The following is a 15,445-nucleotide window of genomic DNA, read 5'->3' as shown; positions in this document are numbered from 1 at the left end:
CTGCTGTCTCTCAGCTCTTCTCAGCAGGGATGATCTATGCCCACTGAAAACAGACGAATGAGCTCAGACCAAAGTGAGACGCTCTAAGGCAGTGGCTTTGGTGGTCCTTGCATCAGTCCTCTTTGGGTCAGTTGTGGGCCCAGCGGAGATGAGTCTGGGAACAGTTATGGCCACAGCAGAAAGACAAGGAGCTGGAGTGAGGGGAGAGAAGCTGAGAGAGAGGAGGGATTTTCTTGAGGAAGCCAAGTGTATAAAAAGACCCTAAACGGTGTCCAGTATAATCTTCACGCATCCTGCATCAATACACCACTCACATGCATTATATGGCTCTGCTTGCTTAACACTGCGATACAATGCACAGTAACAATCCCCTGTTGAGATGTTGGCACCTGGCATTGAGATTTTAGCTCAGTTAAACCCAGTCCTACATCTAGTCACTCTCTTAGTGGCCCTGGTAATACCCAGAAGGTCAAGATTTTGGACAACCCCGATAATAGCGAAAGAAAATATCCATAGAGCCCTGGCCTCTTACCCTCAGGCCATTGTGGAGATGCGCCACACTGCAACCTCATAACCATGGGTGCAAAGGCCATCTTGCCCTCTACGCAGTGCTTCCGAATCGAGTCGATGACCCCAGCTGGGAAGTGGATGTGGAGATCACACAGGAAGATGATACTGTGTGGATCCTGGAACCAATCACACAGATATCAGTCATAAGGAGATTTCATCCACTGCCACAGACCTGGCACCACAGTTTATCCATGGTGGGTGTGCGGGCACCATCTCGCTGACACTGCTATCAGCCACAGTATCCTACACTCACTTTTGATGATCTGGACTATAAAGCTTTTACCTATTATTAAAACTGTTGAACTAGGGCAATTTTCCAACCCAGTCCTGCTGAATGATCCTAGTTATATACAAAGACTAGAATGCCCACCTCTCTCACAGCCCAGGTAGGCAAAAGCCAACCACCAGCCAGCAATTGTTGCCTCATAGCTGTCCATGATCCATAGGGTCTCATCCTCTTTCACAGTAGGGTCCCGTCACACTGCTCTGACATATAACGCACACCCACTTTAAGGCCCCTCTATACTGACAGAGAACTGTAAAGGGGCCCTTGTGTAAATAAGAATCAAGCCTCTAGTCTCTGCCCCACCATCAAGCCCAGAGACCCTGCCTTACTTGGGGCCATGGCTCTCGTGCCACAAACAGCACACCCTCAGCTCACAAAGGGCCCAAAAACCTCCTCTCAGATCTTAAGCCTGTACTGTGGCAGCATGATCAAACATGCTTCGATGTGATCTGTTCCCACATCTCACTCAGAGCCTCACTGGGGAGTCTGCCTGGGGGATGGTGCTTTCTCATTTGGAAAATACAGACTGGATTAAAACAGGCCTGTCTAGGATGACCAAGTGGTGGGGGGTTAGGAATGAATTAAAACAGCCTTTCACCTCTAGGTCACAAATCCAAATCCAGCTTCAGGTTGGTAAAGTTGTTGCCATGCAATGGCTGTTCAGTCACTTGTGTGAAATACGTTGTTGCCACAGTCTAGTTCCTTGCAGTCAGTGTTCACATCACAAAAACTACTATTAATATAGTCACAGGGGGGTTAAGAACTGAATGGGCCACAGAAACTGATCTCCTCAACGTGGCCTCTCCAGGTCATGATTGAGGCACACTGTCAAGGCAGCATGAACAGGACACTTGCACTGACCCTGGTCGCACTGAACGACCAAGGTTTCAGTATGACAGGTGATGCATGAGTACCCAGTGTCTGTGCTGTATAGAGACTACAGATCTTTCTGTAGCTCAGGCTCCACAGCAGCCAGGCACTCACCTTCACTAGGTCGATCCCAGCCTGCAGCCCTGCAGAGCGCTCAAAATTCCCCGTCAGCTTCAAGTACTGGTAACTGTTGGCAAGACAGACAGGAACTGGGTTAAGTTCCTTAACCACACAACAACTTCTTCTGGCGAGGGATAGTGGGAGAGGAGAAAGGCCTTTGGTTCACTGCTCACTTACAGCTCAGTTTTATGTGTGGATGTTATTGTATTACACATTCACCCTTACCGTCAATCCCTATGCAGCACAGTGAACACCTTCCAGGGCCCAACAGGTGCCTGATATAATCAGGGCCTGGACAACCGAGATGTGTGCTTAACTGAGACCTGCATTCCAGAACAGATGTCTCAGAAGTGCTTTGAGACCCACACACAGGTGCTTTGTCAGCACAAAACACTGTTAGTTGTATGATTTGGCACATATCTGAGATCTCATTCTGTGGAACTGCTCCTAGCTGGTTCCAAAGCAACCAAAGGGCAGCTCCATGACATGGTTACGAAAAAGGGGAAAACACATTTGTAACTTTAATCAAACACTTTGTTAGTTCGCATCCCAGTCTTGTGTAATGAGGCTGTATTGTGCCTTGTTTCTTTTTATTTACAGTATAGGGTCTCTTGTGAGGGCAATCATCAGTAGCCTGTTCAGCACCATTTGGCATTCCAGAGGCGTGGACTAGACCGCGAATGAGATGTGCTCTAGAACGGGGGTTCTCAAACTTTTTTTGCTGGGCCCATCTTTGAAAATATTTCAGGCTGTGATGACTCCCCCCACCCCTTCCAGGGTTACGACATTTCAAGTTCCCAAATAGAGGACACTGCCAGGAGATGTTGGAGAGGGAACAGGGGTACAGCCCTCTGGCTGCCCAGCTCTGAAGGCAGAGCCATCACCAGCAGCAGTGCAGAATGGTGGCATGGTATGGCATTGCCATCCTTACATCTGTGCTGCTGCTGGCAATGACACAGCCTTCAGAATTGGGTGCCTAGCCAGCCGCCGCTGCTCTCGCGACCACTCTACAATAGCCTTTTACCTCCTTTTGCGTCGGAACCCCCAGTTTGAGAAAGGCTGCTCTAGAACACAGAGGGAAGGTGTGACAGTCTGTAACTCGTGGGAACACCCTATACCCCCATGTTCATCCTTATAAAATGACTGTGTGGTATCCAATGCAAAGTTTGTCATGTCAGGTGTTTCTGGAAGGCTCATGATGCACTGAGCATTGTTGTTATAGTGATGTTATAGTAATTGTTGTTATAGTAATGTTATAGGTTATAATTTCATGTATATAGTTATGAGGCTGAAAATGTGTCCTCATGGCTTAAATAGGCCCAGGCAAAACTCTTCAAGAGCAGAGGGGCAGTTCGCACCTCATCAGGGCATGTATGGGACAAACCCAGCCCAGCCTCACAGGAACAAAGGACACTGGCCTAGGCAAAAACAAAGGATCTTTTGGACTCTTGAGTGAGTCACTCCCTACTTCCTTTGGTCAGTAGGGACTATGATGAGGTAATGCTCACATGACTCTGAAGGGGGGTGAAAGCCAAGAGGGAAGAAAGAACATGATAAAAGGGAGAGATGTTTGCCATGCTCTTCCTCTCTCTTCCACCTCCATCTACAGACATCAGCACCAAGCAACTGAAGCGCTGATCAAAGGGGAGAGCCTGGCTGAAGGGCAACCAGCCAGCCTGTAGTGAAAAGCATCTAAGTTTGTAAGGGCACTGAAAGTGTTAAGATCAGCTTAGAATGCATTTAGCTTTTCTTTCATTTGACCAAATCTGACTTATTATGCTTCGACTTATAATCACTTAAAATCTATCTTTGTAGTTAATAAATTTGTTTGGTTTGAAGCATGTCAGAGACTCCCCTTGGGATAACAAGCCTGGTGCATATCAATTTCTGTGTTAAACTGATGAATTCATATAAGCTTGCAGCGTCCAGCAGGCATAATTGGACACTGCAAGATGGAAATTACTAGGGTTGTGTCTGGGACTGGAGATATTGGCTAGTGTCATTCGACTGCACAATCCAAGGAGCAGCTTACATGCCAGAGACTGTGCGTGAACAGCCAAGGAGTGGAGATTCTCACAGCAGAGCAGGGTAAGGCTGGCTCCCAGAGTCAAGGATTGGAGTGACCTAGCTGATCACTGGTCCAGATATCACCAGGGGAACATCACAGAAGGTCCTGATGGTACTGTGTTGCAGATGACCACTTTAGATAATTGCAAAAGTTAGATACACAAGTTGGCTGAATGTGCAGCTTTCTAAATTCTCCCTTCTCTCAGTCCCATTTGTCACTGATTTGTCACCTTCTTGGTCTTTCCCCTTTCTCCATCACTAGGAGACTTGCCTTTGACCTTTTACTACAAACCTGCAAACAGGAGGTACAAAGAGGGATATGCATCTAGATGGATGGACTGTGCAATAGGCATATGCGTGAAGTCAGATGGTAACACTATACATGGTATACAGGTGCAAGAGTGTGTGCGTGGCTTGTGTCTGTAGGGATGCATGTGTTTGGCTTGCTATATGCAGATGGATGTGGATGGCCTGTATGCAGAGATTAATGTGTGTGCTGTGTTATGCAGTCCATGTGAATAGGTGTTATTCTCACCTGCGTAAGCTGGACCTTTTCAGAGCCTTCTCTACATCCATGTCATCACTGCTGTAGTCTGTGATGATGACATTGAAGTATGGGTCCTTGGTGACTCTAGACAGTTCCTCCATGTCAGAAATGAACTGCAGCACCCAGCGTGCCTGGTTTTTCACTAATCATGGTGGGGATAGGGGTAGGGAAGGAACAGAATCAAAGCAAAATTGATTTCATGCCTTGAAATGATTGCAGACAGCCAAGATTTTCAGTCTCCTGTCAGATCCAACTGAGACAGACAGGGGAGTCTGAGAGCAATCTAGGGACAGGTCTAAACTAAGCTTCGGGGCCATTTGGATCCAGATCTTAGCACTGCAGGGCAAACCCATTCCTAGTGTATTTTGGGAGTCAGATTTCAGAGAATTCAAACCACTCGTGGGGGCTGGACCACTTATATTTCTGATGCAATTTCATTTGGAGGGGAAGGAAATTGAGAATGAGGTGAACAAGGTGGGGGAGACTGGCACAGACACGGTGTTCAGAGTAGTCTCAGAACCGGTCCCTAGCAGCTTCACACTCAGAGGCTGGCTCAGGACCAGGCCCCACAACCTCCCCATTCATGTTTTATTTTGGAAGCACCTGGATCTCCTGCCCCATTACAAGGCCCTTACCTGGCACTATGAAGTGGACAACAGCACGATGGTTCCAGGAGAAGCCCAGTGGCCAGCACAGGTCTGGCTCCTTTGCAACTTCCATCAGTTGGCGCCGGCGGCCCCATGCCAGGTTCTTCATGTTCATCTCCTCCTGCTTGTCGCCATTGACGCCCTGCCAGCCTCGTGCAAAGATATACTCTGAAAAGCGCACAAGTTGCCCTCCCCGCTCCAGCAGCTCCAGCTCTAGCAGGTAGCGGCTCCCACGCAGGCGGTCTTGGCGCTTCTCCACATTCACTACGCGCTGCAGGTGGAATCTCCTGCAGGGACGCAACATGGTTATATATGTTCCCCACACCAGCGCCCGGCAGCCACTTCTCCCCTGTTCATCTCAGCCAGTCCCTTGTCCAGGAATGTTTATTAACCCTTTCACCCCCAGTCCACAGCTTTACTGCACCACCCCAGAACCCATGTCAGAGGGTTTAGGTTTTTGATTATCACCTGGCCTCAGGACTATTCACTTGGGATTAGACCTGGAATCCCAACAAAGATAAAATAGCTGATGAAGGAAGGGAAACAAAGATCATGCCAAAAAATAACTGTTTAAAAGTGAATTTAAGTTATGTAGGTGCTGTATGCACAGCCCTGGAGACTACAGGCTTCTTGGGCACAGCATGGGTGACTGTAGCCTTCTTATACCCTTTCAGTGTATCTGAACCCTCAACTGGCAGGGAGAAGTTAGCTCAGTTCCTATGTCCATTCAATGCCTGGCTGTTCTGAGGAGACAGCCAGCAGAGGGGCTAATGATGATGCTAGTTTACACATTCTGGGAACGCGCTTACTGGGAACTGGACTGAAACCTCCATTTATTTCACACCAGCCACCACCCAGCTGTCAAAGACCTTTCAGCCACTACTGACCTGGGTTACTGACCTCTTAGTGAGCTACAGTGAAGGTGTTTCTCCCATTCTCATTCCACTCAGGTGTTTAGTGCCCCCTCCACCTTCACAGTTCATTTCCTAGGGCTGTATTTTTCACCTCTGGAGTTTGCTCCCTAACTTCTATTGGTTCCTTACACTGTCCTGTTTTCCTATGCAGCGTGGTATGGAGACCATAGGAGAGGACCACGGGCTGCGAGAGACCATTTGCCTTACCCTTTGTTTCTCTGGTTGAGTTTCTTCAGGAAGACGCGTGTGACCTCCAGGGCCTCCCTCTCTTTCAACAGCAGGTTCCCCGATGTGTTGCACTTCAGGTCGATCCAGTCTGTCCGCAGCGCGTGGAAGTCCAAGTTGCTTGCGCTGAAGGTCTGTTCCCAGTTCACTACCTGGTCAAATGGTATGTACTCAAATCCCTCCTTCTCCCACTCTGCTTCCCCTTCCATCTCTTCTTCCTCCTCTTCCACTGCCGGCACAGCAGGCTCAGGCTGAGATTCCACCTGCACCCTTTCCACATCTACCTCAATGCCATCAGCTGCCTTCTGCTCGGCAATGTACGACTCCACCTGGTTTAGCCACTGGGCCTGGTAAAGGGTCTGCTTGCTGAGGCTGGCAGCACTCACAGCTCTACTACTTATTTTGCCAGAGACTAGACTTCGTCTCCTTGCTTGCATGTTGCCTGCTGGCTGGTCCTTGGTGGTGGTTGCATTGAGGTCTGTCTGAAGAGGCCTTCCCTCCCCTGGAATCCTGTCAGTGGAGTTCCTGGAATTGCTGGGTATATGTTCCCAGGGCTCGTGAGGTCTTGTGCTAGAAGGAGGGTCCTGGCCTCCCACACTCCTCTTGGGCAGTGACTTCCTATGGATGCCCCTAACATGATGAGGAGGGTTTCTGGAACTGTCCTTGATCTTGATTTTTAGAGGGGGCCTCCTCATTGGTAGGTTTCTTTCTAGACCAGTTTGATTGATGCTCTGGTTGGCTGAAGTCCTGTGAGCTGGCTTGATGAGGGGTGTTTTTCCTCCTCTCTTTTGCAGCACCTCTCCCACCTTACCATCTATGAGCGAGAGGAGCTTCCGACGCCCCAGGAGGGAATAGTCATTGTAAATGTCATCATAGCCTGCTATCATGGGGTTTGCCTCGACTCTCACCGGCTCTGCTCCCCACTTGCTGGGATTCCTTGTGGGATTGGTGCTCTCTGCATCCTGGTCTGTGTACTGAAACTCATCAGGATTCCCATCCTCAGAGCCTGCAATATCAATCCTAGTTACATCTCTCATACCCGCTCTGCTGCCCCTGCCGCTTTGACCCACACCCAAAAGGAGAAGGGAGTTAACCCATCCGCTCATCCCCTTTATGTGTCCACCACTGAGGGAACTGTCTTTCTTGTTCTCATTCACTGTCATAGTGTGGATGGTGAATATTCCCTCTTCCAATGCCCTGGGGGTGCTCTGGGGAGGGGAAGTGGCGCTAATTCTTGTACTAGTCTCTTTGGCATGTGTGGGCCAGTCTCACCAATGGCCATGGGTCTCTGGCATGTGTAAACTTGCCCCTCCCACCCACCTATGGCCCTCTTTCACATGTGGACCAGAGTGGCCAAGTGTGCCCATTCGGCACTTCTCTCATGCCAGCCTGCAGCTCAAGTGGAATCTTACGTATGAAGTTGTGAGCAGGAAACGCAGTTCCTACTGAGGCCATTAGAGCCCATTGTGGTGCCTGACAGGTGCCCATCCAGCATGGAGCCTGCCCTGAGGAAGAGGCACGGTGACAGCAGGGATCAAGGAGAACAGTGAATGAAGAGCACTAGATTGTGGAGGGGACTGAATGTTGAAACTGGGCTCTAAGGTGTGGGAGGGGACTGTGGTTTAGGGAGCAGATGGGGGAGAGAATAGGGCAGGGTCTGAAAGGGGCACGGGGAGGCTGCCCCAGCCTGAGCTCTCCGTGATACCTTTAACCAGCAATATATCCACATTTTTTTTAAGATGAAGTTTAAGGTTTTATGCAAAATTATTAGTAAATAGCCAAGTCACATAATTAAATAATTTGCATGATGTGTCACATGCCGTTTCACAAAACTTAGCAGGTCTGGTAGCCCTGCCCCCTCCTCCTGGCCAAGGCTCTCTGGCACACAAGGGCCATGCTTTTCACTGCATGTGAAATCAGCTTTGCATCTTCCATCCATTCCAGGGACAGGGAGAGAGAAAAAAATATTTGACAAACCGGAGAGTCCTCCTGTCTCTCGTATTAGGGTCTCTACCTGGCTGCTTGGTTTTCTCCCCAGACTCCAGATTTCTCCTCTCTGGATGGTCGATTTTCATATACTTATAGAATCCAAACCTTCAGGAGTAAGGAGGCAATGTTAAGCACAACTGTATGTTACAGAGGAGTGTTTCTCTGCTGGAAGTATCACACCATGATAAAAGCCATCTTACCATCCCTTAAATCCATTCAAAATACAGCTGCAAAGACCATGTCTCATCACTCTGACTTTCCCAACTTCATTCTTGGCATCCCCTGATCCCCTCTTTTCCTCTGCGTCAAACTACTTGTCTTCATGCTCATACTCATCTCTAACACAGTTTTGAGTCATCAACCCCTCCTTTATTGTTCATCTTGTCAATGTCCCCTCAACACTTTCTTTCTTTCTCCCATGCTGCCTCATATGAATGGGAAGAGCTCTCATTCATATGGAGCAGCAGGTGCTGGGTGGTTACCTCTCTGCCCCTCAAAGATAAACCCTTCAGGGGGAAGGGAAGCCTTCCTAGATTCCATTTGCAAGGTCCAAAGTGACTATTGTGATCATCTAGTCCAGTGGTTCTCAACTTATTTACCACTGTGGGCCACATATGCAGCTGTTTGTGTTTTATGTGGATTGCATCCACACAATATATATATTATCTGTATGGCCCTGAGGATGTCACATGGGCCGTAGCTGTGTGCTGATTGGGCCACAAGCAGCCTTGTGGGTTGAGAACCACTGAAGACTGACTTCCTGCATAGCACAGGCCATAGAACTTCCCCAAAAGGATTCCTAGAGCTGATCTTTTAGAAAAACATCAAATCTTGATTTAAAAATCGTGAGTGATGGAGAATTCACCATGACACTTGCTAAATTGTTCCAATGGTTAATTATTCTCACTGTTAAAAATGTAAGCCTTATTTCCTCGCTTCAACTTCCAGCCATCGTGATTGTGTTATACTGTTATCTGCTAGACTGAAGAGCCCATTATTAAATATTTATTCCTTGTGTACATACTTAACATGCTGTAATTAAGTCATCCTTTAGCTTAACAAAGAGAAGGTAAAATAGATTGAGCTCTTTGAGTCTATCAGTATGAAAGGCATGTTTTCTAATCCTTTAATCATTCTCAGGGCTTTCTCTTATAGAAAGTCTGTATGTCAATACTATTATCTTTATCAATCAAATCTGCAATCTCATCAAAATGAGGTATCAGTTAGTTTGACAGGATGTATTTTCCATAAACCCATGTTGATTTCCATTCATTACATTATCCTCTGGGGGGCAGTTTTCTTTTAGGAGTTAAAAACATTTTCATTTAAAAAAAGTACATTGGCTATCTGCAGGATTTTAAGCTCCAAGCTGGCACACTCAATTCCCATTAACTTCAGTGGAGACTCTGGGTGTTTAATAAGAGAATTCTACAAATTTGCATGTGAAGTTCTATCCCAGTTCAAACCCTCGTACTTCTCTGTTCCCCCTCCAGTGGTTAAATCCTAGAGCCTCAGCTATATGGCAAGGCAGTTGCCTCACCAACCAGTCCTGGACTGTGACTCAGGAGGATTGTTTTACCTCTCCAAGTAATAGTTGCTCTCCTGGTAGAAACATTTGTTGTCTGTCTCCATGTGGCTCAAGCGGCTGTAATCATTTGGGTAAACAAAGGACAAATGAACCTGGGAAAGAGGGAAAAAATGCATTCAAAAAAAATTATTGTATAGATGGGCATGAGCATCAGTGTTCAAATCCAGATGTGAGCTGTCAGAGCATGCAGATCTGGGGTTGATCCATTACAAAAATCCAATCTGTCCTAGGGATGTTTGGATCTAGAGTTTTGATTTGGGCCCTGTATGAAGCCAGGGGTGAGCTGCACAGTTCAGAAACTTATCCCAAGTTTTGCAGTGTTTGGCACTGTCTGGACCTTGGGTTTGAGCCCAGTTCTGTTTAATGTATGGCTTCAGAACTGATATTGAGGGATATGTTCTTCAAACCCCTCATTTGCATCTTGCTGTGTGTATCCAGCTGAGTAACAGCTCCCGCTGAATAAGGAAATAGGGAAGCAGACATTGGATTGTTCTACAGACAATGGAAGCAACACCCAAACCTCAGCAGGTATCAACTCTTGGGCTGCTCCATACATTATGAAAAGTACACCCTCCCTGCAAGCAGGCATTGGTCCCAGCTACATTCCATGTTCCACTGAATGTACACTTTTCCCCACCGCAGGGATGAGTTGGGCAAACATCTCTGTTTAAGGAATGAGACTTACAAACTGGAGTCCCTGATAGCGCTGCAGTGGGAATCCATTCACTAGGTAACTGGGCTTGTAAGGGCAGTCTGGTAGGGTCCTGCGCAGGCGTGACTTACTAATCAAAGGCACTGAGAGGTAGAGAGAGAGACACACACACAGAGAACAGTTGCATGGGCAATGCACCAAACCAAATCTACCCTAAACTGATGCAATAGGACAGCTATCACTGTGGCCATTCCCTATTAACATATACCAGTTTGCCACCACAGTGATGTCAGCTGTGTTAAACATGCCATCCCACTGGGGTCATCTTGCTACACTAACCTTTTACATTTATAATTTCTCCTTCATATGCTACAGCTCTCTTGGGTGTCCTGAAATGACAGGGCAGAGTGTGGAGCAGCTATTTCCTTATCTCAGTTTGGGGGAAACAGCTTATGAAAAACCACTTTACTCAGTTGCCCCAGTTCATGTGATATGATGAGCTGCAACTGTCTGTTTGATGGTGTCTTACCTTTATAAATAGTGTCTCGAGAGTCGGGCTTCAGCATGTCAGCTGGGTGTACCATGTTGCCCAGACTGGCTATAGGTGGGCTTGCATGGGTGGCCAGTGTCTGTGGGATATGACCAACCTCATCCATCCTCAAGAGAGTCTCATCTAGAAACCAGAAACAGAAAGAGAGAGGGAAGAAGGAACGATCCATCATTTCATCCATGCTAGTATTGTTCCACTCTTTGTGGGCTCACCCTCCAAACTTTAGTCCGTCTAAAATTTCGCATCTCATCCCCAGAAATGGTTACATATTATTTATATGATGGCAGTGTCCAAAAGCCCCCAGACAGGGTCAGGTCCTCATTGTGCCAAGGACTGTACAGACACTTCCCTGGAAAGCTCAAAATCTAGAAGACACCAGAACAGATGAAGGGTGGGGATGAGGAAATCACACTCAAGAAATGAATGTAGTGACAACTGACACCACTCTGATAATTTTCTGATTTGTTATTTGAAAAGGGGGCAGTGGCAGGGTGAAGGGGAATGGAGGAATTAGTAAGAAGCAGGGAGTAAGGAAAGGAAGGGGACTGTCACAACTCATCATCTGCCTAGTCATGGTCACCTGGCAGGTTTTGAAGACATCACAGCAGAGGTGGTTTTCAAAGAAGTATTTGAAGAAAGAAAAGGTAGTGGCAGTACAGATTATATCAGGGAGTCTCCCCTATCCAAAAAGCGTGGCCTGGGAGAAAGCCCAGGTGTGTTTGAGAGTGAAGCTGACACTGATGGTCAGTAAAGGCTGGGAACACTGGCAGAATGAAGGTGGAGTTGATACTAGTGACACTAGGTAGGGCCAAGCTAAACTGTGAAGGGCCATAACTGTAAAGACAAAAAACTTGTATTTGATGTTATGGAGAAAGGAGAGCCAGTGGAGGGACTTAAAGGGGGAGGGTGACAGGGTCAGAGGAACAGGATAGGAAGATCTCAGCAGCAGCATTTTGAATGGACTTGAGGGGGTCAAAGCTGTAGTTGCATCCTCAGATATCTTCGGTGGCTTCCCTTTCATTCATCATCCAGCACGAGAACTTCCCTCTAGCTTTAAAAAATTCTTCACAGATCCATCCCCCTCATCTCACTGTCCTCATTCCTGTCCATCTGCCAGCACATTCCCTTGACTCTCATATTCCAGGCTCCATTCTGCTCCCCTGGGTTCCTGCACAGCAGGCAGTAGATCTTTCTCCTATACTACCAACACCATCTGGAACAGTTTCTCTGTTCCTTGCAGACTCCCTCACGCTCTGCAGATCCCATCTCCTCTTCCTTGCAATGGACTCCAAATGTCTCTACACAACACTGAGATCCCGCTCCATGAACCTCCCAATTTCCCCATGCTTAATAATGTGCTCCAAAACTTGGCCAGAGCGCATCTTCTGACCCAGATCCTGTTAAACCTCCAGCTGCTCCATGTAACATGCTGCATACATTGCACATTATTTCCATGTGCCTGGATAGGCTGCAATCAGCTGTGAAGCATCTGTGATGCTTTGGAATGAACAATGAGATACATAGACAAATCTGTGAGGCATCAGCCTGTGGAGGAGACACTTACTAGCAAAAAGGGAGAGGAACTGGGAGTCTATGACTGTGAACTTAGTTTCTGGGTCACTCAGTCTCCACTGGAATAGAAAAAGAGATTAGTATGAAGTGTTTATTTAATTATTTCATCCAGCAGGAAAGGAAGAGAGCGCATCTGTCCATAACCATATGGGACCTCTGAAAAGCTGCTTTCCCCAAATCAGTACAGAACATCTACCAGGGAAGGGAAGGGAATGGGAGCAAGTCTAAAATTCCCCAGGACTCAGTCTAATGGCAGGAAAGGGAAAGGATGGAGAGTGGGGGAAAGATGGAAGAGGTCAGGGACTGAGTGGGCCTGTCCCAGGCAGAATGAGATAAGGGGTCATGATGGAAATAGGGCTGTCCGTCACTGAACAATGTAAAGGCTCAGGATGAGACTTCCCGGGCAAAGTGGGGAATTGGTAGGGGAGTGAAGCTGTCACCTAATCTCACTCTCAAACTCCATCAGTGCACACGCAGGACCTGGCTGCACAGGAGCACTTACTGCTACTTCCACATGGTCTGTTCCTCTGTCATCCTGTTTGTGAAGCACTTCAAAGTAGTACCTGCCTGAAGCTGATAATCTGTGAAAGAGAGAAACTCAGGTCTACCACTGGAAACATTCAGTGGCATTTGCTTGCTTCATTGCTCTCACACAGGGATCGTGGAGCAATCCTAGCACACCTTGGCTTTGCAACCTACCCTGCTCTCAAACTAAGCAAGGTTGGGCCTGGTCAGCTGTGGGATGTGAGACCTCCAGAGGAAGCCCAGATGCTGTAGGCAGGGCGTGCTAATGAATCTGTACATGGCACTCTTCCCTGGGAGACAATATTCAACCAATGCTCCCAGCCAGTCCTCTCCATGCCCTCAAAGGCTGCAAGGTGAGCCTCTACTTTCAGCTAATAATTCTGAACACTGGAATTTTGGTCCCTCTGTTGGGTTTCTTGGCCTTTAGGAAACCTGGTCAGTTGCTAGGTTGAACACTCTGCGAAATGTTGAATACGATCTCTCTCTCTTTTCTTTTTTTTCTAGAGGAGATTGTTGGATTCTTTTATTTTAGTGTTTGTTTCTTTAGGAGAAACCATCTTCTCTCCTCAACATCACAGTTCCCCAAGGAATTCTAGTAGGCAACCACCAGGGGGAACACTACCACCATTTTAATGTACTCTGGATGAATCTGATAGGGATTCAAGCAGTTTTATAATCTAGCACAGTTTCCCCACTTTTAGGTCTCTTTCCCAGTATTGCCATCCTAAAACATTCAAAAATCATGACATTAAAAATATATATTTTTATTTCCCTTCTGGTTTCTGAGCCCTTAGGGTACATGGATTCACTCAAATCACATTTTCAAGCTTTTCTCCACAGTCATTAAGGCTAGAAACTTGCTTTTTTCTTAAGGAAAGTTAGGAGTCTCATGCAGACACTTAACTCCAGAAGCTGAGGTTATCAGTAAAATATCAAATACCACAGAATTTGCAATAACATTGCAAGAACTGACAACACTGTTTTCTTGCATGGTGGATTCTGTACAATTTGTCATCTGCTGGTGTCATGGATACCCAGAGCAAAGATCTTGGGGCACATCAGGGTTTACCAGGCCTGGAATTATTGGCCTTGGCCTTTTGGTAGGCCATCATAAGCTCCTTGGTCTCCCAGCACAGTGGTCCAGTGTGGTGGATTCCCATCTCGGCCAGTGTAGAGCTTTGCATTTCAATTCTTGTTCCAAAGCAGGGAGTCCTGCATCAAAATTCCACGAATGCCTCAGAAATAGCCTCTGGCCAGCTAGTGGCACACTCAGAGCATGTCTACACTTACCTCCAGAGCGATCGATCCAGCGGGAGCTGATTTATCACATCTACTGAAGACACGATAAATCGACTGCCAAGTGCTCACCCATTGACTCCGGTACGCCACTGGAGCAAGAAGCATATACGGAGTCATTGGGGGAGCGTCAGCAGTCAACCTATTGTGGTGAAGACACCGTGGTAAATAGCTCTAAGTACGTTGACTTCAGCTACACTATTTTCATAGCTGAAGTTGCATAACTCAGATTCACTTAGCTCCCTCCCCAGTGTAGACCAGGCCTCAGACAATGCACTCAGTGGGCACCGTAGAAGCTCCATACCAGAGATGGTTGAAGCTGCTCGCATTGGAAGTTACATGTGACTAGGAACCAGGACACTGAGCAGCCTTATATACAATGGTCAATGACTTCTAGCCAGAGAACAGAAAATAAATAGATGGCAAGATAGGCCACTGGATGTAGAACCTAGGGGGTTGTCAGAAGGCCCGGGAGGACCAGTAGCCATCGGCTACTGTGTTATGGCAGTAACCTGAATTCACACTAGAGAAAGGGAGGGAAGGAGGCTCATTCAGAGTCTGCTTCCCCAACCATGCCACCTACCCTGAGGAATGTCACCAGCAACACATGGATGGGGGGTTGTGTCTGGATAGGAAGCAAGTTAAAGAGAGCAGTCAAGCAATAACTTCAATTCAATTGCTTCAATTCAAGCCCTTACATATAAGAATGAAACAAACCACTGGATCCCAGCCCTGCATTCACACTCTGCTAGTAGGGAATTAAAGAAAGAAAAAAGGTCCATTTTGAAAAGACATTTTTTAGTGTTGAACCCCTGGATGTGATTAAGATGACCAATCAGAACTGGGGGTGGGGGGAACAAACAGAAAACAAATGAAAACCAAAACCGGTAAATGAAAAACTGAAAATGGTAAATGAAAACCTTTGTAATTATAGACACCAATAAAGACAAACCGCAGGAAGTCGTTAAGTTTGGGACTAAATCCAACATGTGTAGATAGTGCTCTGAGCACTGGGGGAGTTGCAGCA

The 15,445-nt window shown here is 47.1% G+C and overlaps 1 protein-coding gene across 1 annotated transcript in view; it reads right to left on the bottom strand.

The window, feature by feature from the left end:
- Positions 1 to 15,445, bottom strand: part of B4GALNT3 (beta-1,4-N-acetyl-galactosaminyltransferase 3) — a 130,878-nt gene that overhangs the window by 4,742 nt on the left and 110,691 nt on the right. The window contains exons 8-18 of the mRNA XM_032796731.2: positions 13,100 to 13,178; positions 12,590 to 12,656; positions 11,005 to 11,148; positions 10,509 to 10,618; positions 9,815 to 9,915; positions 8,261 to 8,340; positions 6,229 to 7,252; positions 5,096 to 5,394; positions 4,449 to 4,602; positions 1,841 to 1,913; positions 533 to 686 (exon numbers count right to left, since the gene is read on the bottom strand). Coding sequence (XP_032652622.1) covers positions 533 to 686; positions 1,841 to 1,913; positions 4,449 to 4,602; positions 5,096 to 5,394; positions 6,229 to 7,252; positions 8,261 to 8,340; positions 9,815 to 9,915; positions 10,509 to 10,618; positions 11,005 to 11,148; positions 12,590 to 12,656; positions 13,100 to 13,178 — 2,285 coding nt within the window. The remainder of the gene's footprint in view (positions 1 to 532; positions 687 to 1,840; positions 1,914 to 4,448; positions 4,603 to 5,095; positions 5,395 to 6,228; positions 7,253 to 8,260; positions 8,341 to 9,814; positions 9,916 to 10,508; positions 10,619 to 11,004; positions 11,149 to 12,589; positions 12,657 to 13,099; positions 13,179 to 15,445) is intronic.

This window comes from Chelonoidis abingdonii, chromosome 1 (assembly GCF_003597395.2).
Source record: "Chelonoidis abingdonii isolate Lonesome George chromosome 1, CheloAbing_2.0, whole genome shotgun sequence".
In the NCBI taxonomy this organism is placed as follows: Eukaryota; Metazoa; Chordata; order Testudines; family Testudinidae; genus Chelonoidis; species Chelonoidis abingdonii.
Note: the sequence above shows the minus strand (reverse complement) of the source record. Positions and strands in the feature narration are given on the sequence as shown.